Genomic DNA, 25,282 nt, shown 5'->3' with positions numbered 1-25,282 from the left:
ATATTACCTCTTTCATGTATAGGGAATGACTCATTTTTTTCCTTCTACATGTACCTAGTAGGTACTTGGGTAAAATACTTTTGGATTACTTCTCAGATCAACTTTGATGAAAACATAACATTTGATAGTCACACACTAAATTTATATGCCAAATTTCAAGTCTTCTTGTTCCTGGCCTACAAATTTCTATCCAAATAAATATCCAAATAGTTCTGTGTAATTTTTTTTTTCTGTGCCACAAAAGGCTTAGAAATAAAGTTTAGTTATGACTGCACAGATTTATCTTAATTCGTCTCCTAAGTTCAGGGACTCAGAATATGTGAAGACTGTGATACACTGCACTACATATAGAGGGAAACAAGAATTCTATTGCAATGAAGTTGGATTTATAATTCTTTCAGTTTTGCTGCTTTGCTCTCTTACAGATGCATTTTGATTCTCATGTTACCATTGCCAGTGCTAGGCCAATCAGTCTCACACTATTTTGTTCTAATGGTATTCTAACCTGTCTCCCCACATCTGATTTCTCATATCAATTCAATTTTCAAACCACTGATTTTTTCCAAATTTGACCTCAGAGTTTTACTAGCTGAGTGAACCTGGGCAATCACTTAACCCTGTTGACCTCAGTTCCTCATCTGTAAAATGAGCAGGAAAAGGAATTGGCAAACCATTCCTGTATCTTTGCCAAGGAAACCTCAAATGGGGTCACAAAGAGTCAGACATAACTGAATGACTGAACAACAACAACAGTAACTTAGCATTCAAGGACTTCTTCAGTCTAGCTCCAGCTTTCTCTTTTATTACCATACTTTACATACTCTGTATCAGCCAAGTTGGACAACTCATTGTTGGGTTGCACTCTGTGCATTCACGTTCATCTCCTGTTAGAATCTTTGCATACTTCAAACTTCTTCTTTTCTCAATTTGTCTAAACTTAGCTTTTTTTTGAATAGTTTCCTATCATTCTTGAGGGGTGATGATATCATCTTAGGTCTTCTCCTTCCCCTATATTTGGAAAACTCATTCGATTTTTCCCCTTGCCATGTAAAGTCATAAGAAGAAATCATGATATGGTCTAGAGTGTTAATTTAGAATCAGAAGATCGGGTTTCAGTCCTCACTGTGGTACTTGATTAATCATCATCATATCATTTATTTAACAACTTAAGATTTGCAAGGCACTTTTTACAAATTTCTCATTTGATCCTTATAACAACCATGAGAGGCAGATGCTGTTTTTATCATCACTATTTTACAAATGAAGAAGCTCAGTCAGATTGTGGTTATATGACTTACCTAGGGTCACACACAGCTAGTGTCTGAGGCAGGATTTGAATTCAGATCTTTCTGATTACAGTTCCAGAGCTCTATGCACTGCACTGAATAGTTTTTTTTAGCTGTGTGACCTTGCGCAGATCACTTAACCATCTCTAGCCTCAGTTTCCTCATCTGTAAAATGAAGGATTTAGATCATAAGACCTCTAAGATTCATCTTAGTTCTAAATCTGTGACCCTAATGCAAGTGTAATTATCTTGATTTTATATATGAGGAAGTTGAAGCCTAGCAGTTGTTACTTGCTAAGGAGTCACCTGCCTTAGAGTGATGGACTAGGACTAGAACACAAGTCTTATAACTCCTAACCCAGTACTCTTTCCATTGAGCTGTGCTTCCTACTTTAATTCTTCTTTCCTCTACCCCTTTTCAGTGGTTTCTGCTGGTATCTGAACAGATTATGACAGTAGCACAGTTGTTGCTGTTTGTCCTTTGTTTTTGAAGAACATTTTGTATTTGTAGTTTAAGGATTTTCTGACTTTCAGAGAAAAAAATAATTTTGAGTGGGTCAGAGTGGCTTGATTATGAGGGAAAGAGATGGGCTCAGGGGGCATGGAAGATAGATAATAATTGATGGAACTTAATTGTAGTTTAAGGAAATATTCTAGTACCATTAGGACAGCCCTCAAACTGCCATGGGGAAGGAGAGTAATAAACTACTAAATGGGATATATCTTTGAGTCTGATACCAGAATATCTTCTTACACTGAGGACAGACACTCCTAAGGAAAAGGATTCACTGAGACAGAAGGAAGTAGTATGGGAAACATTAGTTATTAGTTACAAACACATCTGGTTTTGAGGGAACCACAGTATAATTTCCATGGTGAATCTAAAAGTAAGGATGTTCTAAGATATGTAGATAAGAAACTATTGAAGGGGCATAGTAGTGAGTCATTGTAGTCTGTTAGTGTGATATTAGTGAATTGATGAGGCTCTAAAAGGCATACTTAGTTTTCTATATGGAAGATTTTAGTCTAAACAGTCACTTCTAAGATATGATGGATATGAAACTTCTGGTTTCATACACTAGATTTAAGAGATACATCATTTATTTGTAATGGAAATAATTTGTTTCATCTCTCCTTTCCCTAGTTGATTCAATCCTAGAAAGTAAGGGGTAGATAGCAGAGCTGAGCTTTGTTAGCCTTAATGAAATGCAGAAAAGTTCTCTGAATTGAAAAGGGTTACCTAAACCCATTCACTGAGCACATTGAATACTCCTGGGTGACTCTTAAAAGATAAGACCTATGGGGGGCAGAGCCAAGATGATGGAGTAGAAACAGGACTTCCACATGGCTCTGGCTTCTACCTCCTCCAATACATGTAAAAATACCAACAGTGTATTATTGTCACAATTTTCACACATCCTCTCCAGCATTTTTCATTTTTCTTTTCTTTCATATTAGTCAATCTAATAGGTGTGAGGTGTTACCTCAAAGTTGTTTTGATTTGCATTTCCATAATCCATAGTGACTTAGAGCATTTTTTCATGATTATAGATAGCTTTGATTTCTTTATCTGAAAATTGCCTATTCATATCCTTTGACCATTTGTCAATTAGGAGGTGATTTATATTCTTATAAATTTGACTCTTCTCTATACAGTTGAGAAATGAGGCTGTTATCAGAGACAGTGTCACTGGATTGAGGAGGAGATGGTGAGCAGCAAGATATAAAAGAAGATTAGAAAGGTAGGATGGGCTTAGGTTATGAAGGGATTTGAATATCAGACAGAGCACTTATATTTTGTTCTGGAGGCTATAGAGAGCCGCAGGAATTCAGTAAAAATCACTTTAGTGGCTGCGTTGAGGGTGAATTGGAATAGGGATAGACTTGAGGCAGCAGACCCATCAGCCAGCTATTGTAGTAGTCCAATAATGAGGTGATGGGGGCCCACACCAAGGTGGTGGCAGTGTCAGAGGAGATATTGTGAAGGTGAAGTTGACAGGCATTGGTAACAGATTGGATAGGGGGATGAGAGATAGCAAGGAGTTGAGGATGACACCTAGTTTGTAGGGTTGAGGGACTAGGATGGGGTAGGGAACATGCAGCCTTGGTGACCTCAAGTTTTTCAGAACAAATCCTTTTAAGGGGATTTGTTCTATGAAGTTTGGATTCAGTCAAAGGGCTACACTTGAGGCCCTAGAGGGCCACTTGTGGCCTCAAGGCTGGTTCCCTACTCTTGTACTAGGAGGATGGCATTGCTGTCCATAATAGAGAAGTTAGGAGGGGGAAAAGATTTAGCACAAAAGATAATGAATTCGGTTTTGAACAGGTTGAGTTTAAGATGATTCTTGACATTTGATTTGAGCTGAAAGTCAAAGATTTGAGATTGAAGGTCAGCAGAGAGTTTGGGGCATGAAAGGTAGATTTGAGAATCATTAGCATGAGATGGTAATTAAATACATGAGAGGTGATAAGATCAACAACTGAAGTATTACAGTGAGGGAAGAGAAGAGGGTCCAGGACAGAACCCTGTGGGGAATGATCCGGATGAGAATCTGGCAGAGGAGAGTGTAAAGAAGTGACAAATAGGTAGAAGGATAACTCGGAGAAAGAAGTGGCCAGATCTAGGAAGAAGAGAATATCAAGAAGAGGGAAATCAGCAGTATCAGAGGCTACAGATAGGTCAAGGAGAATGAGGATTGAGAAAAGACCATTGGATATGACAAGAGATCATTCATAACTTTGGAGAGAACAGTTTTGTTGGAGTGATGTACTTAGAAGCAGGATTGTAAGGGAGGCGTAAGGAAGAGAATGAGAGAAGAAAAAACAGAAGCACCTGTTGTATGTAGGTGACTTTTTCAAGGAGTTGTTGAGGGTTTGTTCAGGGCAGAAGAGATATAAGATGATAGTAGAGATGGGAGTATCAAGTGAGGGTTTTTTGAGGATGGGGAAGACGTAGGTATGTTTATGGGCAGTAGGGAAAGAACCAGTAGACAGGGAAAGATTGGGGGAAAAAAAGTGATAGAATGAGGATTCCAGAAGGAACAGTTTATTGGAGGAATTGGGTTGGAAAGGGATTGCTTGTTCAGGTAGAGGAGTAAGCTTTGGTAAGGAGTAAAGACCACTTTTTCATGCCTGTTGCATAACTCCTGTAGATATCTTAAAGTCAACACATCAAAAATGTGTGATGTGTGTTTCATCTCTGTGTGTGTATGTTTATGATCTGCTCACCATTTATTGCCTAATTACCATGTATCATAATAATGATTATGGATATCATTAAATATTTTGTTAAAAAAGTGGAACTCATTGTCTTTCCCTTAAAACCTTTCTCTCCTCTTCGTAAGTTAACATCCCTATTACTGTTGGGGGCACTGTAACCCACTTATTCATGTATCAATTGCAAGTCCTGTCGTTTCTGCCTTTGAAATCTTGTTCTCAGATGCTGTCATCACTTTGGTGCAGGTCCTTATCACCTGTCACCTGGACTATTTTTATAGCCTTCTCATTGATCTTCCTGCCATGTTTCTCCTCTGTCTTGTCTATTCTTCTCACAATTGTCAAAGTGATATTCCTAAAGTACGGGTCCAACCATGTTAGCCCTTTTCTTCATTAAACTCCAGTGGTTTCCTTTTACTCTCTAGGATCAAACATAAAATCCTTGGTTTAACTTTTTTTTAAGCCCTTCATAACCTAACCCCTTTTTATTTTTGCAGTCTTCTTACAACTTATTCTCTTCTTCACTTAATCTGTAATTCAGTGATGCTGGCCTCCTTGCTGTTTCTCTTGCTCAAGACACTCCATCTCCTAACTCTATATTTTCATTTGTTGTCTGCTTTTGTTTGGAATTTTCTCCCTCCTCAGCTCTGTTTCTTGGTTTCATTCTTTTTTTTTCTTTTAGGATTAGAATTATTTATTTAAGCCATCCCTATCACAAGCAAAATGATAAAAGGTCAGAACATTTGTCACATGTGATGCAAGTGAACCTAAAGTCCCCTGTAATTTTCTGTTCCACATAGAAAAGTATGGTCCAGCCGCTGCTGTGGTCCCCAGTGCCTGATTAGCGTGGTCCCAGTTTTCTTTACTCATCCTCATACCCAGTTGGGAGAGGATTGACGTGATGGTTATGAAATAGAGTATGGTTTCCGTCTCCCCATGGGAAGGGGTTGGTCTGAATGTGGGGAAGGGGGTAGGGGATGAATTCGGGCTGCTCGTGATGCTCCTGCGACTTCAGGTAGGTGTTCAGCATGCTGACTGCCACCCCGGGGAGTTCCACTAAGTAGGTCAGCGTCCTCCACATGCGGCCCGAGCCCTCCTCGCTGTGGGTGCTGCTGGAGAGCGCCCGCCTTGCCAGGGCGCGGACCTAGCCCAGCTGTGCCAGCAGCCACCCGCTCGCTGTTAAACAGCCATCTTCCAACCTCTTGGTTTCATTCTTGTATGAAACTTGTTTGAACAAAAATTTTTACATTTTTGTCTTCTCCATTATAGTGGAAGCTGTTTGAGGGCAGAAACTGTTTTTACCTTTCTTTGTATATCTCAGTACTTCGTACAATGCCTAGTATGTAATAGGAACTTAATAAATGCTTCTGTGACTTATGTGACCATGTGTAAGTCACTTAATGCCCTGGGCCTCAATTTCCTTATTTCTAAAAGAAGGAAATTATACTAGATCATCTTTAAAGTCCTTTTTAGCTCTTAAATTTATGATACTCTTAAGTAAAAATGAGCATGATTTAAACTGACATAAATCCTACTAGAATTGCCAGGGGAAAATTGGATGCCATGCTTTAGTAAGATGGAGACAACAAAGTAATAACCCACTTAATGAAACCAGTGATAGTTATAAAAAGTGGAAAACAAACCAAGCCAGAATAAATAAGTGCTTCTCTACAAATTACTAAAAGGCAAAGTGTATCAACTGGAAAATTTGACTGAAGTTGAGATCTTTGATACAATTAGTATTTTAGAGATTTATGGAAAGGATTATAATGGAATATGTCATAGAATACAAATTCTATTGGAAGGGCAGAAATGGGCAGATAGGAAGTGTGAAACCTATTTGGAGGATGATAATAATAGTGTAAAAATCTTAAGACAGGAGAAATAGCATCACAGTTAAAGTGGTAGAAATTATATACTTAAATAAGTGTTGTCACAACTTTAGTTATGTAGTCATTTACAGTCATGTCTGACTCAGTGACCCCATTTGGGGTTTTCCTTGGCAAAGATACTGGAGTGGTTTGCCATTTTCTTCTCCAGCTCAATTGACAGAAGAGGAAACTGAGGCAAACAAGGTGAAATGACTTGCCTAGGGTCAAATAGCTAATGTCTAATGCCAGCTTTGAATTTAGGAAGATGAGCCTACCTGACTCCAAGCCCAGCGGTCTACTCACTTCATCACCTAGCTGCTCAACTTTAGTCCACCTGACTGAAGTTGTAAGACAGTTAAAATCATATACATAAATTAAGAGTTGCAAGGGACCTTGAAGGCCAACTATCCTTCATTTTATAGTGAGGAAAATGTTAAGTGACATATACAGAGTCGCACATAGCAAATAGCAGTGCACAATTTGGACCTACTCTAAAATCTAGCATCCTTTTTTTTTTCATTTTCAAAAATTAAATTGATTTATTTACTTTTAGTTTACAACATTCAGTCCCTTGAGTTTCAAATTTTCTCTTCCTCCATTTTCACCCCTCCCCCCTCATCATGGTGGCATGCACTTGAATATAGTATCTATAACTTCATTTTAATCATTAGTCAGGTTGTAAAGAAGGATTATAACTGATAGAATGATCAGTGGGAAAGAGGAAACAAAACAAAACAAGAAAAAAAAACACACAGAAAGTAGTTTGTTTCAATCGGCATTCAGACTCCGCATCACTTTCTCAGGATGTGGATATCTCTTTCAATCATGAGTCTTTTGGAGTTGTCTTATAACCTTACATTGCTGTGAGGAGCCCAGTCTATTGAAGTTAAAAGTCACACATACGTTGTGTCTGTGATTGTTTATAGATTTCTCCTGGTTCTGCTCTTCTCACTTAGCATCAGTTTATATAAGTCTCTCCAGGTTATTATGAAGTCTGTCTTCTCATTTCTTATAGCACAGTAGTATTCCATTACATTCATATACCACAACTTGTTCAGCCATTCCCCAATTGATGGGCATCCCCTTGATTTTCAATTCTTTGCCACTACAAAAAGAGCCACTATAAATATTTTTGTACATACGGGTCCTCCTCCCACTTCTCTGATCTCTTTGGGATATAACCGTAGAATTGGTATTGCTGAGTCAAAGGGTATGCACTTATTTATAACCCTTAGGGCATAGTTCCAGATTGCTCTTCAGAATGGCTGGATCATTTCACAACTCCACCAACAATTCATTAGTGTTCCAATTTTTCTACATCCTCTCCAGCATTTATCATTTTCCTGTTTTGTCATCTTAGCCAATCTGGCCAGTGAGATGTGGTACCTCAGAGTTGTTTTGATTTGCATTTCTCTAATCAATAGTGATTTAGAGCATTTTTTCATATGCTTATAGATAATCTTTGATTTCTTCCTGCGAAAACTGCCTGTTCTTATCCTTTGAACATTTATCATTTGGGGAGTGGCTTGTATTCTTATAGATTTGACTCAATTCTTTGTATATTTTAGAATTGAGACCTTTATCAGAGACACTGGTTGTAAAAATTCTTTCCCAATTTTCCACTTCCCTCTTAATCTTGGTAACATTGGCTTTATTTGTACAGAAGTTTTTCAATTTAATGTAATCAACATTATCCATTTTGCATTTTATAATGCTCTCTAACTCTTGTTTCATCATGAAGTCTTCTCTTCTCCACAGATCTGACAGGTAAACTATCCCTTGCTCTCCCAAATTGCTTACATTATCATGCACCCATTTCAACTTTATTTTGGTGTACGGTGTTAGATATTTGTCTGTGCCCAATTTCTGCCATACCGTGTTCCAGTTTTCCAAACAGTTTTTGTCAAATAGTGTGTTCTTATCCCAAAAATTGGGGTCTTTGGGGTTTATCAAACAGTAGATTACTATAGTCATTGGCTGATGTCTCGTGTAACCAATCTATTCCATTGATCCACTGCTCTATTTCTCAGCCAGTACCAAGTAGTTTTGATGACTGCTGCTTTATTTTGAGGTTAGATTTATCAAGCTCAGAGAGTGGGAGATTCACATCCCCCACTAGTATAGTTTTGATATCTATTTCTTCCTCTAACACCCTTAACTTCTCCTTTAGGAATTTGGATGCTCTACCACTTGGTGCCTAAATGTTTAGTAATGATATTGCTTCATTTTCGATGGTGCCTTTTAGCAGGATATAGTTTACTTCCTTATCTCTTTTAATTAGATCTATTTTTGCTTTTGCTTTGTCTGAGATAAAGATTGCCACCCTTGCTTTTTTTACTTTAGCTGAGGCATGATATATTTTACTCCAGCCTTTTACCTTTACCCTGTGTGTATCCCCCTCTTTCAAATGTGTTTCTTGTAAATAGCAAATTCTAGGATTATGCTTTTTAATCCATTCTGCAATCCATCTGTGTTTTATGGGAGAGTTCATGCCATTCACATTCAAAGTTATGATTACTATCTGTATCTTTCCCTCTATCCTATGTTTATGCTTCTATTTTTCCCCATTCTCCTTTCCCCTCCTTAAGAGTTTTCCTTTTGACCATGGCCTCCTTCAGTATTCCCTTCTTATCAGCCCCCCTCCCTTTTCCTACCCTTCCCCCTTACTACTTCCCTCCCTCTAACCCTGCCCCTCCTTTTCTTTGCCCTTCCCCCCTCCTACTGCCTGTAGGGTATGATAGATTTTTATACTTAAGGTAGTACTTTCTTAAGTAGTTTCTTCCTTGAGCCACGATTGATGAGAATAGATCTCATGCAATGCTCCTCTCCCTCCCCTCTTTCCCTCTATTATGATAAGTTTTATGTCTCTTCTTGATAGAGTCCTATACTTAACTGATTGTGTTATTCCCTCCTTGTACCAGAACCAATGAGGGAAAAGCTCATATAATGTTCATCTCCCTCCCTTCTATCCCTCTATATGTCTTTATGCCTCTTTGTGTGGCATAATTTACCTTTTTCTGCTTCATTCTTTCCTCTTCTTCCATTGCAGTCAATCCCTTTGCAGCCCTTAATGTTTTTTTTAATCATCATTTTGTATAATTTATACCCACACCCTTTATTTATCTATCCCTTTTAGATGTTGCCATAAGTATAGAATTTTCAATATTAACAGGTATCAGCTTCCCAAAAAGGGATGTAAACAATTTGTTCTTATTTTTTTTAATTAAAAAAATTGTATTTACTTAGAAGCATTCAGAATGTCAACAAAACAGCTGCAACTTTTTTTTTTGTTTTTACAATTACAGAGTGGTATTCAGTTAACAGAACAACAATTATTTCATATGCCGCATCAAAGACAACTGAAGATGAAAATGAACTACATCCCCATATATAACTAATTTGTGCTGTGTACCAACAAGAACCTGCTTTAAATTTCCATGCCAATTTGCAACCCCCATACTGTACCAGGCAAGGTTAGTGGCTATTGAAAATACCACTAAAGGACAGGGCTATCTAAAGACACATTCGGTAGTGTGTTAACTATACAAAAACAGACACTGTACAGTTTAAAAACAAATCTTACACAGCCTTACATTTCTTTTTTCTTTAAAAGGAGTGAGTTATGTACAGGGGGGTTAAATGCTTTATAGACAAGGAAAAAACTGCTCTAGAACCAACTTATTCATCATCATCTTCATCCTCCTCTTCGTCTTCATCTTCCTTCTCCTCCCTCTTTTTCTTGCTCTTCTTAGCCTTGACACCTCCTCCTTTTTTACCCACCTCAGGTTTTCCTTCAGTTTAGCTGCCTTTTTTTCTTACTAAATAACAAGTTGTGTCTTTGTGTGTGTGTGTGTATTTTTCCCTATTTACCTTTCTATGTCTCTCTTGAGTCTTGTAATTGGAGGTTGAATTTTCCATTGAGCTCTGGCTTTTTCATCAGGAAGGTCTGAAAGTCCTTTATGTTATTGAATGACCATTTCCTTGCCTGGAAGATTATGCTCCATTTCACTGGATAGGTGATCCTTGGTTGTAACCTAGGCTCTTTTGCCTTGTGAAAAATGATATTCCAGTTCCTCCGATCTTTCAATGTAGGTGCTGCCAGATCCTGTGGTTCTGTGGTTCTGCCAGACCCTGTGTGATCACTGTGGTTCTGCAATATTTTACTTGTTTCTTTCTGGCTGCTTGTAGTATTTTCTCCTTTACCTAATAGTTCTGGAATTTGGCCACAACATTTCGAGGACATTTCAATTTGGGATCTCTGTCAGGAGGTGTCTGATGGATTCTCTTGATTTCTATTTTACCCTCTGGTTCTAGGATCTCAGGGCAGTTTTCCTTGATGAACTCTTGGAAGATGTTGTCCAGGCTCATTTTTTCATCATGATTTTCTGATAGACCAATAATTCTCAGATTATCTCTCCTGGATATGTTTTCCAGGTCAGTTATTTTTTCATTGAGATATTTTACCTCTTTTTCTAATTTTTCATTCTTGATGTTTAGTTTGACTGATTCTTGGTGCCTCATAGTTATTAGCTTCAATTTGATTGATTCTAATTTTTAGTGAATTATTTTCCTCATTTAGTTTTTAAAGTTCTTTTTCCATATGTTCATATTTCATTTTTAGTTCACACGTTTTTCTTTTTAAGGAGCTCTTTTCTTCATTGTAATATTTTTCTAATTTTGCAATTTTGATTTTGAAAAAAATTATTCATTTTATCTTCTACCTCTCTAATTTGGTTTTCAAAGTTCTTTTTGAGCTCATCTAAGAATGCTTTCTGTGCTTGGGATCAGTTCATATTCCCTGTTGAGGCTTCAGCTGTGGGTGTGGAGTAAATCCTGTTTCCTTCTAAATTTGGTTCCTCCCTCTCACAATAATAGGATTCTAGAGTCTTTGTAGTCTGTTTTTTATCCATTTTGAGGCAGGGCCTTAACCATGCCCTTCCTTTAGGGTTCCCAAGCCTTTACTGTTTAAAATTTTGCTCTGGGGCAATAATTACTGTGTTTTCGGGTGGGGGGGGGTGGGGATTGGAGCAGCAGGGGTTCACTCTGCCATCCTGGTCCCTGGAAGTTCAGATAAGTGCTTTTTAAATTTCCAGGCTATGGGTTGGTAGTCCCAAGGAGTAGCTGCTGCCACTGCCACAGGCCCTGCATTTGTCTTTTACCCTGCTCTGTCAGATCCCAGCCCTGCAGTGATAGGCCTGAGAATGGCCCTTGTGGTTGGTGGATCAACTTACTGCCAAGTTGACCAGGCCTCTTTCAGGCCTCCACGTGCCAGCATTCTTTATACTACAGCACATTGTCTACCCAATAATGGGAATTTTTTTAGATTTGATTCCACTAATGAGAATATTTTTGTTATCTAGAAATACATATGTGGAATTTCTTTTCTAAATGACTTATGAAGTTAATTAATATTTTTAGATAGGAGAAAAGGCAGTTTCCTATCCTTAGAACAAGTTACTTTTCATAAGGATTATCTTTAGTCTTCTGGCAAGATTGCAAATGTAGGGGCAAAAAAACTCTTTAAAATGATTTTTTAGTTTTCAAAAAAAAATATTATAAAATAGTAGTTTTTGGAGGAAAACCAAATAGAACCAGCAAAATAAATGGTTATCAGTTTTTTTTAATTAATGAATTTATTTCTTTATTATCATTCACTTCCATAAGATTTTGAGTTCCAAATTTTCTCCCTGTCCCTCCTCTCCCCTCATCCAACATGGCATCATGCAGTCTGATATAGGCTCTACATGTACATTCATATTAGACATATTTTCACATTAGTTATGTAAAGAAGAAGTAGAACCAATGGGAGAGACCACAAGAAAGAAGAAACAATAAAAGAAAAAAGGGCAAATAATATGCTTCAGTATGCATTCAGACTCCATAATTCTTTCTCTGGATGTGGATAACATTTTCCATCATGAGTATTTTGGAGTTGTCTTAGATTCTTGCATTGCTAAGAAGAGATAAGTCTATCGAAGTTAGTCATCACACAGTGTTGCTGTTATTGTGTACAATGTTCTGCTTCTGCTCACATCACACAGCATCAGTTCATGTAAGTCTTTCCAGGTTTTTCTGAAGTCCATCTGCTAATCATTTCTTATGGAACAGTAGTATTCCATTATATTTATATTCCATAACTTGTTCAGCCACTCCCCAGTTGATAAGCATCCCCTCAATTACCAATTCTTGGCCACCACAAAAAGAGCTGCTATAAATATTTTTGTACATGTGGGTCTTTTTCCCATTTTTATGATCTCTTTGGGATACAGACCTGACAGTGATATTGCTGGGTCAAAGGGTATGTGCAGTTTTATAACCCTTTGGGCATAGTTCCAAATTACTTTCCATAATGATTGGATGATCCACAGTTTTCTAGACAAACTCTTTCCAATTAGATGAGGGTTTTTTTGTTTGTTTGTTTTGGATAGCCTGCCCATGGAATTTAAGCCAGAGCATCTGAAAGAATGTTTAGGAATACCAAATGGATGTGTGTTTCAAGTCAAATAAAATTACATGCTCCAATTATAACCAATTGGCAAAGTGTATAAGAATTGTGGGAAGAAAAACATTCCATTTGAAAAATGAACAAGAATGAGAACAGGAGATCTACTCAAAGCATGGCAAACCGCATGCAAACAAGTTTGGCATACCAAAGGGAAAGGGGGAAAAGCATTGCAAACCTCCTTTATATTTAGGCACTGTGCTAAGCTCCTTACCAATATTATCCCATTCATAAACTGGGAAAGACTTACCCCATTTTACAGATGAGGAAACTGGGGCAGATCAAAGTTAAGTGACTTGCTCTCAGGGTCACACAGCTTAGTGAGTGCATATGACTAGATTTGAACTCAGGTCTTCTCGGCTTCAGGCATACTACTTTAGCCATTGTACCATTTTTAAGAGCACCTTGCAAGCAAGGGTACCCTGGGCTTTACTAATAAAAGTTCTTTTGAATACATAAAAGGCTTGGAAGCAAGTTAGAGGATTGGACTTAAGCATTGTGATATCATTGAATCTCACATTTGGAATGGATCTAATCTAATCCACACCTGAAAAAGATGTCCTTCTACAACAGACCTGACAAATATTAACTGGCCCTTGTTCAAGATTTGCACCGTGGAGGATAATCTACTACCCCCTGAGACTGTCCATTCCATTCTTGGATAGGTCTCATCATTAAAAAGGTTATTTTTACATCAAAACTACACTTTCTTTTTTATAACTTCTGTCCTGCTATTCTAATTCTGCTCTCTAGAGCCAAGAAAAACAGGTCCAGTCCTTCCAGGTAACATCTTCAAATGCTTGAAGATAGCCATGATGTCCTTCCAAGTCATCCTGATGTACTGTGGATTAAATATCCCTAGTCCCTTCTGCTGATCTTGTGGTATGATTCGAAGACCTTTTATTACCCTTTTTGAACTCTTGGACACTCTACAACTTATTCATGTCCTTCCTAAAATGTGTTGCCTAGAACAGAAAACATTATCGCATGTGTAGTATGGTCAGATCAGAGTTAAGTGGACGTATTGCCTGCTTTTTCCTGGAAGCTATGCCTTTGAGTGCAGTATAAGCTGTAGCTTTTTTGTCTGCCATATCTTGCTGTGGATTTCATACTGAACTTATAGTCTCTTCGGCCTCTCAGATCTTTTTCAGTCAAACTAATGTCTAGTCATGTCTTTCCCATTATGTAATTATGAAATTGGTTTTTTAAATCTAAGTGTAAGATTTGGGGTATATTCCTATTAAATTTGATATTATTTGATTTGGCCTGGTGTTCTAGCATGTTAGGATTAAAAAAATGTCCCAGGGCTGGGGCTATGACCACTCTCTGCTCTCTGTCCTTGGGGCTAGAAAACATGTTTGTCTCACCCAGCTCCCACAGTCTTTTCCTACTGATCTTCCAAATTGTCTTTGGTGGTTGTGGGTTGAGAAGTCGAAACCGCTACAGCTGCCAGTGATTCAGTCCCGAGACCTGCTCTGGTCTGTGCCAGCACGGCCCACTTTTCTCTCAGACTGGTGTAAGAGACCTTTCTTGGTTGCCCTTCCAGGTTGTCTTGCGTTGGAAATTAGTTTCACTCTGTCATTTTATGGGTTCTGCTGCTCTAAAATTTGTTTAGAGTCTTTTTTAATCGGTATTTGGGGGAGAACTCCTGCTTTTACTCCACGGTCTTGACTCTGTCCCCCACTACTAACTTTCTTGTTCCCATGCCTCTGTGAACCTTACCCCTCAGATGTCCCAGTCATCTGTCCATCCCTTCTCCTATCCTCTCTGAAATACCTGTTCCTAAATTAACAAGTTTGCTTTCATATTAAACCTTTTCCTTTTCCATTCCCTATGTCTTCTCTCTCTCACTGAGACCTGGCTTCCTTCTGATGACATTGCATCATTGACCACCCTTTAGGATACTGCTTTATGTTCACTCATATCCCCTGGACTCAGTGAATATGGTGGACTTGGTAGGGAAATCAGAATATTCCTTGCTCCCTGCTACTACCTCCAGGAAGGCCTCTACCATTATCACTCAGCATCCCCTTCTCCTTTAAGGTTCACACTATCTAAATTTATCATCCAGTCCAGATCTTGGTATCTATTATTTAGTGACACCTTCCCTCCCCCAGGCCATTCTCCCTTCCTCTGTGAGTTTGTTGCCCAATTCACAGTCTTCTTTCTGCCCCAACTCCTCCCCTCATCCTAAGGGATTTTAGCATACATATTCCTGATTACTCAAATACCCTTAGTTTCCATGACCTACATCTCTACTCTACCTCTGCTACAGAAAGAGACAGTTATTGCCATCACCTACAAGTGTTTTTACAACTCTGTTCTTGAATTCTGAAAATCCTTTATCTGATCATAATCTTTTATCATTCCATGTTTCCCTCTACTTTGTAATCCCTGATCCTATTCTTCATCCTCACTGTAATATCTAACATCACTAACCTTTAGTTCTTTCCCAGTTCATTACCCAAACACTCTTCTTCCTTCCCTATCACAATCTTCTGGTGAACCAGTTGTTTTATACTATCCTCTGTAATTCAGTCTCATTGTCCAACTTTGTAATTACTCCACTGTTGAACAGAGCTGGAGGAAATAGTAAAATCATTCTGATTAGTCCACTATAATATACAGTAAATAATCTCAACTGCATCCTCATTGAAGCAAGGCAGTTCTTTTATACCTCCCTAAATGATTCACAATTCTGTTCTCCATAGTTGATTTTATAAACATTTTCATCCCTTCGCAAGCTTCCTGTAACATATTTCTCCCTTCTCTGAGCTGAGGCTCACCTTGCTTCATATTGCAAGTTGAGGCCATTCACTGTGAACTTCCTTTTCATTTCCTCTTCCTCATCTCATTTCACTCAAGTGTCTTCCCCCACAGTTTCCTCCTTTATCCTTGTCTCACGTGAACAAGTGACCCTTCTTTCTCTTTGCCAAGGCAAACTTCTCTCTGCATCCTTAATCTTATTCTATCCCATCTTCTCTAGGGGTTTCCCCCTCTGACATTCACATTCTTTCACAAATCTTTACTCTCTCCATATACACTGGCTGTTTACCTGCTACCTATAGACAGATCTCCCTCACCCTTAAAAAATTCTCATTTTATATGACCATCACCATTATTTCTCTTCCATTTTGTGGCTAACTTGAGAAAACTTCCACTTGTCTTCTCAGTTATAAACTCGCTCCATTATGGCCGCTGCTATCATCATTCAACTGAACCTGTTCTTTCTAAAGTTACCTAATGATCTCTTAATTGCCATATCTAATGAATATATGTCATTCTTCTTCCATCTTTACTTCTCTGCAACCTCTGATAAAGTTAATCATTATCTTCTCCTGGATGCTTTTTCCTGTCTAGGTTTGGTGACATTGTTCTCTTTTGGTTCTCCTCCTTCTCAGTCTCTTTTGCAGTCTCATGCAATTGTTCAGAACGTGTCCATTACAAAATTATGTTACACAATCTCAACTGGGTCCTCACTGCTGCTAGGCAGTGCTACTGCACCTCCTTCATCTCACTATCCCACCCTCTATAGTGACTCTTCCAAACCTTTTCTTTGTTTCTCAGACCTCCCACTTTGGAGCCCTTCGGGAATGGCTTCCCTTCCCCCCACTCAGCCACAAAGCTTGCCTTGTATTTTACAGAAAAAGAAAAATTGAAGCCAGTTTCCTAGAACTCCCTCTTTTCCCCTCTTCCTCGTCTCCTGTCTCTCAGATGCTTTCTGCTACTTTCTTCACCCCCGATTCACATGACAAAGCAGCTAAACTCTCCCATTGTTCAGGTGAGCCAATTCTATCCTTACCTAATTCAGTGGATTACCCTTTCTGTCTTCTTAACTAGATCACCTTTTCTTCTATCCCAACTCTTTCAATTATTTTCAGTCTCTCCCTGCTTACTAAGGCTCACCTGCTGTCCACAAACATATCCACATCTCTTCTACCCTGAAAAACAAAATCCTAGAAAGGCACCCTAAACTTCATATCTTCAAAATGGAACCTAATTACCTTTTCCTCTAAACCCTCCCTGCTCCTATCTTCCCTAATGCTTTAGCAGGCAATGCCATTCTCTCAGTTCCTCAGGCTCACAATCAAGGAGTCATCTTGTATTCTATCTTTCATACTTATACACCCCCAGTATCCAACCTGTTAAGGCCCTATTCATTTCACCTTGGTAGCCTCTCTTGAATATACCCCCTTCTCTCTTCTCACACTGCAGTCATTTTAGTATACACCTTTATCACTTCATGCCTAGATTATTGCAGTAGCCTGCTGGTAGATCACTCCACTCTAATCCATACTCCATACAGTGATTTTCCTAAAGCTCAGGTTTGAGTATGTTGCCCCCTCACTCAGTAAACTTCAGTGACTCCCTGTTGTCTCCAGGAGCAAATACAAAATGCTCTTTGGCATTCAAAGCCTTTCATAACTTAGCCTTCTGCATTTCCAGTCTTTTTATACGTCTAGTCCCTAACACATACTCTTCCATGCAGTGACGCTGGCCGCCTGGTATTTCCAAAAGCAAGATGCTCCATCTTTAGGCTCTGGGCATTTTCTCTGGTCATCCCCACATGCCTGGAATGCTCTCCTTTTTCTGTTCTGACTACTAACTTCCCTGACCCCAATGAAAGAAAATGTTATCTTCTACAGAAATCTTTCTCAACTCCTCTTAATCCCAGTGCTTTCCCTCTGTTAATTATTTTCCTATTTATCCTGTATTAGCTTGCTTTGTATATATTTATTTGGATATTGTCTCCCCCGTTAGATTATAAACTTCTTAAGGTCAGGGACTGCCTTTTTATTTTTTGTATCTCTTATCTTTTATCACAGTGCCTGGCACATACTAGGTGGTGTGATTTTTTGGTAGTTTTTTTTATCTTTGGTTGATCTATCCTCACACACTAATAAATGAAAGATTAAAATAAAAAACAAGGTTTCTGGCTTCAAAGTCCACATCTCCTTCTATATTGCCATAAAGGCTAGGTTTTAGAGAGAAGTTGGATAGAGGAAGGAAAGGACATTTCAGAGTAGGGAATAGGAATAAAGGTATATTGGCAAGAATAAGCATATTGTAAACAAAATAAACAACCAAAAAAATAAGGCAGCTAGGTGGTACAGCAAGTAGAGCATTTAGAGTTCAAATGTGGCCTCAGACACTTGACACTTTAGCTGTGTGACCTTGGGCAAGTCACTTAACCCCAATTGCCTTACCCCCTCCAAAAAACAAAAAAAGAACGAACATAGTGTTATTATTGGACTGGCTTGATTTCACACCTTAGGAGGGTATGTATGTAAGTTGGGGCCAAATTTTACAGGACCTTGAAAGTTATGTGGAAAAAATTATATTTCATGTCATAGGAAATTGCAAGCCATTGAAGCTTTTTAAACATTGGGAGCACCTTAATTAAGACAGTGTTTAAGGAAGATTCATCTGTTAATGGTATGTAAGAGGGCAGATAGGAGTCTATCACTGTATTCCAAAGTATATGAAAAACTCAACCAAGTTGGTGGCAGTGGGATTGAAAAAATTAATTTTTAAGATAAAATTTTAAGGCATTCTTCTCATTGCTTTTTTTGAGCCTCCCAAACGCTGGAGTTTTCTCAGCTGCCAGAGGTATTAAATGGGTGCCCTCTCTGAGGTCTCCACATGCTCTGGCAAGCTGGACACACATCCCAGGACCTCCACCCTAGACTGCAATCCAGATCCAAGAAGGTTAAAGCAAGAGTGATTACCCCTCAGACTGGTGCTTGGTACCCCTACACTCTGCAGACCAGGAACTGAAGCTGCCACGTGGCACTGGCTGGCTGTGCCAGTGTCTCAGCGGCTTCTCGCCCCAGGGGGGCAAAAGCCACGCACTCCCACTTACTGGGTCCCAAAGTCCAGACTGCACTGACCTCTCACTGTCCTTTGCATCTATGTGTTGATAATTCTGGAAACGGCCACAGCTGCTGCTGTCTAGAGTCCCTCCAGCTGGCTGCTGGTCAGGCCTGCCCTGGGGCTAAAATCTCCACCTTGTGGGCCTGGGCTCCCCTCCCAGAGCACTGGGCTGGCCAATTCCTGCAGGCCTGCCAGGCTGTCCTCAGCACCAGGTTAGTTTCTCTGTGTCATTTTGTGGGTTCTGCAGCTCCAAAGTTTGTTTAGAGTCCCCTTTTTACATGGATTGGGGAAGGTGGAAGCCGGAGCCCAGCAGAGGTCCTGCTTCTACTCCGCCATCTTGACTCCGCCCCTAAGATAAAATTTTACAGGAAAAATTAGCAAGTTACTGATTAGGTAGACAATAGGGTATAAAAAGAAAAAATATTAAATATCATAGCATAGTAGGAAAAAACACAGGATTTGGAGTCAGAAGAATAAGATTGAATTCCAGCTCTGCTGTTTGTTAGTTGTCTGATGCAAGTCACTTAACTGACCCTCAGTTTCTTCATCAGAAAATGTAGATATTAATATTTGTTTAATCTGCTTAATGGTAGATAAGCATAGATAGGGGTAGATGGATATACATCTCTGTGATCTATAAAGAAATGTGAATAGTTATTAGTCAAAGACGATTCCAAGATTTGAAGTCTTCAGTGCCTGAGAGAGTGGAAGCACTCTTGACACAGATAGGGAGGTTGAGAGGAGGAGCTCATTGGTGCTAAGGGTAGTTGTGACAGTGATGTATTTCTCTTTGGGAGATTGTAGCAAGTTACTCCTGGAAGAAGAAAAGAAAGGTCAGGAAAGGAAACATGATGGTGCTCCGAGCTCTTGAATTGCTTAATAATAAACATTTGATTATAATGAATAGCTGCATTTTCTTTCAAACGACCTTTGTAATAACACCTGCCCTGTCTCCTTCATAAAATAAGATATGATGTAAAAGCACTTTGAAAATATAAAAACACTCTATAAACAATGCCTTGAAGTGAGATTCAACAGATACTCTTTTACATACTAGCTTATACTTTAACTTTCTTTGGTAATTAGGTAAGTGCATAAAATTAGTCATGTGGCAGCAAATGCCATGTTCTCACTGCAGGTTACAACAGATGATCACTTTGGGTTGCTTTCTTCTGAGAGAGAACATTAAGATTTTCTAAAGTTATTCTTTCTTCTAGTCTTACTCCTTAGTTCAAGTGTTCTCAAAGTTTAGAGATCAGTGACCTGAACTAAAGAGCCCAAGAGCTCTTTGGTGATAGGAAGTCTGGGGTAGATGATATTTACTAAATAGGGCAGGCAAATTCCCACAACTGTCTGCCTCTTAGTAAAGTTTTGGAGTAGTAGACCACTACTTCTCCGGACTAATTACTGAAAGGCTGAGGCTTTGTAGTTTACACACTGATGTGTGGAAATCCCTAAAGTTGACTGTGTCTTTGTCATCTTCAGTCTTCCCGCTCTGCCCTTATCCTTTTAGCCTAACTGTAGGTCCCCATTTAATACTTCTTGTGTACTTGTAATGGTTACGTCTCTTTCTATGAGGTTGATTAAAGGAGGAAAATGCACCTGAAAGAGTGGAAGTTGGAATGCATAGGGTTTAGGTGCAGTGTACAATAGCAGACACACGGGGGAGCTTAATAAATGAATATTGATTTGTAAAGGTGAGAAATGTGCAACCAAAGCAGAATTGTTGTGCCAGTACTGAAGCATTTAAGCTATACTCCCTAGCTATTGCTACTTATCCTCTTCTGACACAGCATACCTAAAGCCAAGAAACCCAGAGTTGAGTAACAGAGTGGAAAAGCAGAAAATGTAAGTGTTGCTAAAATGACTTTTAAAATAATAATTCAAAGAGGGGAGAAATAGTCGGTATATATTTTATGCAGAAAATAGCCGTTTAAAAATCACTCCAGCAAAGAAAATTGCCTTTGCTTTCACAAACTAAGATACTTTCCTTTCCCAAAAATATGTAACACCTGGGATGGAGCCAAAGAACAGCTTACCTCTTTTAAAATTATTTCATTTAAATAACGAAATCTTTAAGTGGAAAAACACTTTCCTCTTTTGCAAAGTGCTTTTTTTTGGTGATGTGGTGCCAATAACTATTGAGAATGTTAGCTCAACAATAATGTTTATCAGAAATCTCAAAGAATGGTCATTATAGTTATTCACATATTATTGAATAGTAAATGACTTATCTCAAACTAAAGAAGTAAATTTACTTTTTATTAACCTGTGAATAAACTTCCCTGATAGTCAGATGAGGAAAGTCTTTAAATATCTTTTGTGTGTTAAACCTGGGTCATGAACAGAGTTTATTGAAAAAGTGTAAAATGTGGTCCCTGCCCTCAGGAGCCTCCAATAAAATTCTAATACTGACTTGTCTTTTTCTCTATTTCTAACTACTTTGCATGTTCTGCTCTTATGCAATGTGTTGAGAACCTAAACTTACCATTTACCCCAAATAGACTCTAGCTTCTCAGAAATAAAGTGCTCAGGATTTGTGATATGTTTCTTCTGCTGCTCTGAGTCTTTTACTACTGTAACAAGAAATACCTTAACTTTGTAATTATTCCATGACTGTTAATTTACTTAAATGGTATTTTATTCATGTACTAGAAATGCAACAAGTGTAATACTTAGATCAATCAGCAAGCATTTATTAAGGGCCTATTACTTGTCAGGCACTGTGCCAGGAGCTGGGGATGCAAATAGAAAGGATGAAATAGTAAAAAAATAACCATACTACAACATTCTGTTATACTTTGGAAACAAATTTTATGTATTTTTTCTTATTAGCTCCTAGGCTATAATGAAAAACCAATAAATCTACAGATGTTCATTGGAACAGCAGATGATCGCTACCTACGACCACATGCATTCTACCAGGTGCACCGAATCACTGGGAAGACTGTTGCTACTGCTAGCCAAGAAATAATAATTGCCAGCACAAAAGTTTTAGAAATTCCACTTCTTCCTGAAAATAATATGTCAGCCAGGTATGTTGTTTAAGGATCTTTTTCTAAAAGAGATCAGTCTCAATCTGGACTATAAGCAACTCTTGTCAACCAACTAGGTATACATTTGAATCACCTTTAATTGGACTTGCTTGTATAGGTCCTGCTTTAGACCAACTCTCTTTGAAGTTCCAGGGAAGAGACCCAAGAAAATTGGCAGGAAGCAAAAAGGACAATGTGCTTGAAATTAGAAGTCATTTAGTGCAGGGCTTCTTAAACATTTTCCACTTGCAATCCCTTCAGTGCTTCTTAAACTCTTTGCTTTTACAAATAAGGAAACTGAAGCTTAGAGAGTATAAGAAACCTGTAGGAAGTGTAGTCAATAGAAAACTGGGCCTGGACTAAGGAAGATATGAATTCAAAACCAGCCTCAGACAGCTTTTTCAACTGTAACATAGGTATAATAATAGTACTTAGCTTGTAGGGTTGTTGTGAGGAATAAGTCAATATTTGTAAAACCCTTAGTGTTGTGCCTGGCCCACAGTAGGTGCTTGATAAATGCCTATTCCTTTCTCCTCATTGGTAGAGCTGGAAATCTGAACCCAGGTCCTCTGACTCCAAATCCAGGGTTTTTCCCACAGTATCTTTCTGCCTCCTTGTGTATTGGTATATGAACCCCAAGTATTTCTAGATTAGGGTGTCAGAGAATAACTTACTGCCCCCTATATATGCCTCTGTTTCACCTCTTTTTAGAGTAACAAGCCATGGGAAGCTGATCTTGTACCAGTGTTATATAAGAGCTCCCATTAACTTTTTTTTCCCCATCTTATGGCAGGCCAGCCTCCTACCTCCCGTCCCTTTGATTCAGAGTGCCAAATGCTCAGGCAAAAATCACTTTGCACTGCTGATAATCATGTATAAAAAAGATAGACAGTATAAATTAAAGAGTCTCAGAGGCAAGGTATTAGCATTAAGGGGATTCAGGACAGGCTTCTTACCTAAAAAGGCAAGGTTTTAGTCAGAGATAACCTGTGTCAGTTATTTAAAATCTTGTCTTATCTGAGGTTAAAGTTGTCACTTTACAGATTTGAGGCACATTTTATGTAAGACTCTTTTTTATTAAATGGCATGTGTACAACTGGAACTTGGGACTTTGTCTCCAATCTAAATCTTTGCAGCTTTTTTTCTTTTTTTTCCTTCTTTTTTGGGAGGGCAGTTGGGGTTAAGTGACTTGCCCAATGTCACACGGCTAGTTTTTTTGTGTGTGTGTGTGTTAAGTGTCTGAGGCCAGATTTGAACTCAGGTCCCCCTGACTCTAGGGCTGGTGTCAATTCACTGTCCCACCTAGTTGCCCCAGGCTTTTCTCTTTTTGTAAAATGAAGCTTTTGAACTAAAATTAATCTAAATGCTATAAACCAAAATCATTGCATTAACCCTGCCAATATTCTATATACAATAATTTGTAAGAATAAGAGTCTGTGTAAAAGGAACCAAGACCTGGATTTTGTCACATTTACATGGATAGCCACTACTCTGTTACGTTTTAATAAGCATCTCTGGAACTGAAAATTCTATTTATAAAACTTTGTCACCCTGCTGCACATGGTTTATTTGAAAATCTCATTTGTGTTCTGTGCATTTTATCTGTTTGAAAATGTTTTTTAGATTTTAGAAACTCACATTAGAATTATCATCCTTCAAAACCTTTAGGATTTACGCTTACAGACAGGTTTCTGACTACGGATTGTGTCTTATGGTGGAAAACAAAGGAAGCCATAATCAGAAATAACCCAGAGCAATGAAAACTGACTTATTAGCTAATTTTAATTTTTGGCCAATACGCCACTATACCCATTTTTTCTTTATGTGAGTAACAGATTTGCTGTAGTTGTTTTTACTGTTTTGCTTTTGGTTGGTCACATATGTTAACTTAGGACGTATTCTTAATAACATTCACTACTATTGTCCATAACACAGTTTAACATTCAAATAGTCATAAATGTAGATTACTTAGAAAACTGAGTGTTAACATGATGGAATGGTATTTATGATAGACATACTAGTCAGTAACCAACCTTTGATTGATGGTGCTATTTCAACCCCACAGTTGTACTTTCCTGTCCTGACTTTATGCCATGTTCCTTATTCTTTCGACTTTTCTGTTGTCAAAGCATTCCTTTACAAAAAATTCTCAAAGCATTCCCTTACAAAAAATCCTTTTGATCACCCAGACATACCCTATCTAGGTGGTACCATATTTTTTCCTTTCTTAGCCTGTTTTTAAGTTATAAGGTAATTGGACAATAAGATCACTACCACCCCACTTCCTTTCTAACACTTGACTATAAAAGAAGTTAGGGGCCAGCCATTCCATAAAACTCCCATTTTGATGTCTTAGTCATGCTGCAGAGATGACCATGGATTCTCAAAGACTTTGCTCTTGGAAAGAGGATATTCTGGCAGTTTCTACCAAGGTTTTGACTATGACTACAACAGCAACATATTCTGTCTATTGCCTTAGGACTAATCTAGCTCAATAAAGAAAGGCTTATCATCAGAAGATTATCTAATGGGTGATGACTTTTTTTTTGGTTATAGCAACCTATAAAAACAGATTAAAAATACAAAATTAAAAGTTGCTGGGTTTTCTAGAAGTATTGTTTATGAATCAAGAAGTAAAGTATTATTTTTTTTCCCTCTAGTATTGATTGTGCAGGTATTTTAAAACTTCGCAATTCCGACATAGAACTTCGGAAAGGAGAGACTGACATTGGCAGAAAGAATACTAGAGTGCGTCTTGTCTTTCGTGTACACATACCCCAGCCTAATGGAAAAGTCTTGTCTCTGCAGACTGCTTCCATACCTGTTGAATGCTGTAAGTGAGTATGATGGTATCTATTTAAAATTTCCCTTAACAGTAACCAGTCGATTGTTTTCTCTTTATTTGCAATCCAATGTTTAGGTCAGAAGAGCAAATATGGACATAGAAATTAAATAACCTAGTGTGACAATAAAGTAAGCTGGCTGATTTTTATGTTTGGCAGAATAGTAGAAAGCACACTGGACTCCAAATTCAAAAACCTTGATTCTAGTTCCAAACCTGAACATGTGAATACATAATATCACAATGATGGTATAACAATATTATGAAATTACATTTTAGACTATTTTAATTAAATAATATAAAATTTTTAAAATCTGGTAAGTTTAGTAGTAGAATATGACTCATATGAAGTAGTCTGTTAAATGTAATAAAATTTTTCTTATTTTCATTTTTTTGAAAATGTATTCTTTATGCTTGAAAGTTTACATATTAAAACAAGCTTTTCTTCAACCCTTTGGGAAAAAAATAGCGCAGCGATCTGCTCAAGAACTCCCTCAGATTGAGAAGTACAGTATCAACAGTTGTCCAGTAAACGGAGGTCATGAAATGGTGGTGACTGGATCAAATTTTCTTCCAGAATCCAAAATCATCTTTATTGAAAAAGGCCAAGGTAATAGAATGTTTATGCTGAGGAATTCGGGGGATGGGGAGAGGGA

At 38.2% G+C, this 25,282-nt stretch overlaps 1 protein-coding gene and 1 long non-coding RNA gene across 4 annotated transcripts in view; one reads left to right on the top strand and one right to left on the bottom strand.

Moving 5' to 3' along the window:
* NFATC3 (nuclear factor of activated T cells 3) overlaps window positions 1–25,282 on the top strand; it is a 184,585-nt gene that overhangs the window by 91,642 nt on the left and 67,661 nt on the right. For all 3 annotated transcript variants that reach the window (XM_069085683.1, XM_069085684.1, XM_069085685.1), the window contains 3 exons: window positions 21,585–21,784; window positions 24,445–24,617; window positions 25,096–25,236. In XM_069085683.1, coding sequence (XP_068941784.1) covers window positions 21,585–21,784; window positions 24,445–24,617; window positions 25,096–25,236 — 514 coding nt within the window. The remainder of the gene's footprint in view (window positions 1–21,584; window positions 21,785–24,444; window positions 24,618–25,095; window positions 25,237–25,282) is intronic.
* On the bottom strand, window positions 9,577–11,324 carry LOC138159385 (uncharacterized). Its single transcript, XR_011167887.1, has 2 exons — window positions 10,154–11,324; window positions 9,577–9,798 (listed from the first exon to the last, which is right to left on the bottom strand). It is a non-coding gene; the product is annotated as an uncharacterized lncRNA (long non-coding RNA).

The sequence above is a fragment of the Petaurus breviceps genome, unplaced genomic scaffold (genome assembly GCF_028583685.1).
Source record: "Petaurus breviceps papuanus isolate PSGF00001 unplaced genomic scaffold, PetGlider_PUasm1.0 176, whole genome shotgun sequence".
Lineage (NCBI taxonomy): Eukaryota > Metazoa > Chordata > Mammalia > Diprotodontia > Petauridae > Petaurus > Petaurus breviceps.
Note: the sequence above shows the minus strand (reverse complement) of the source record. Positions and strands in the feature narration are given on the sequence as shown.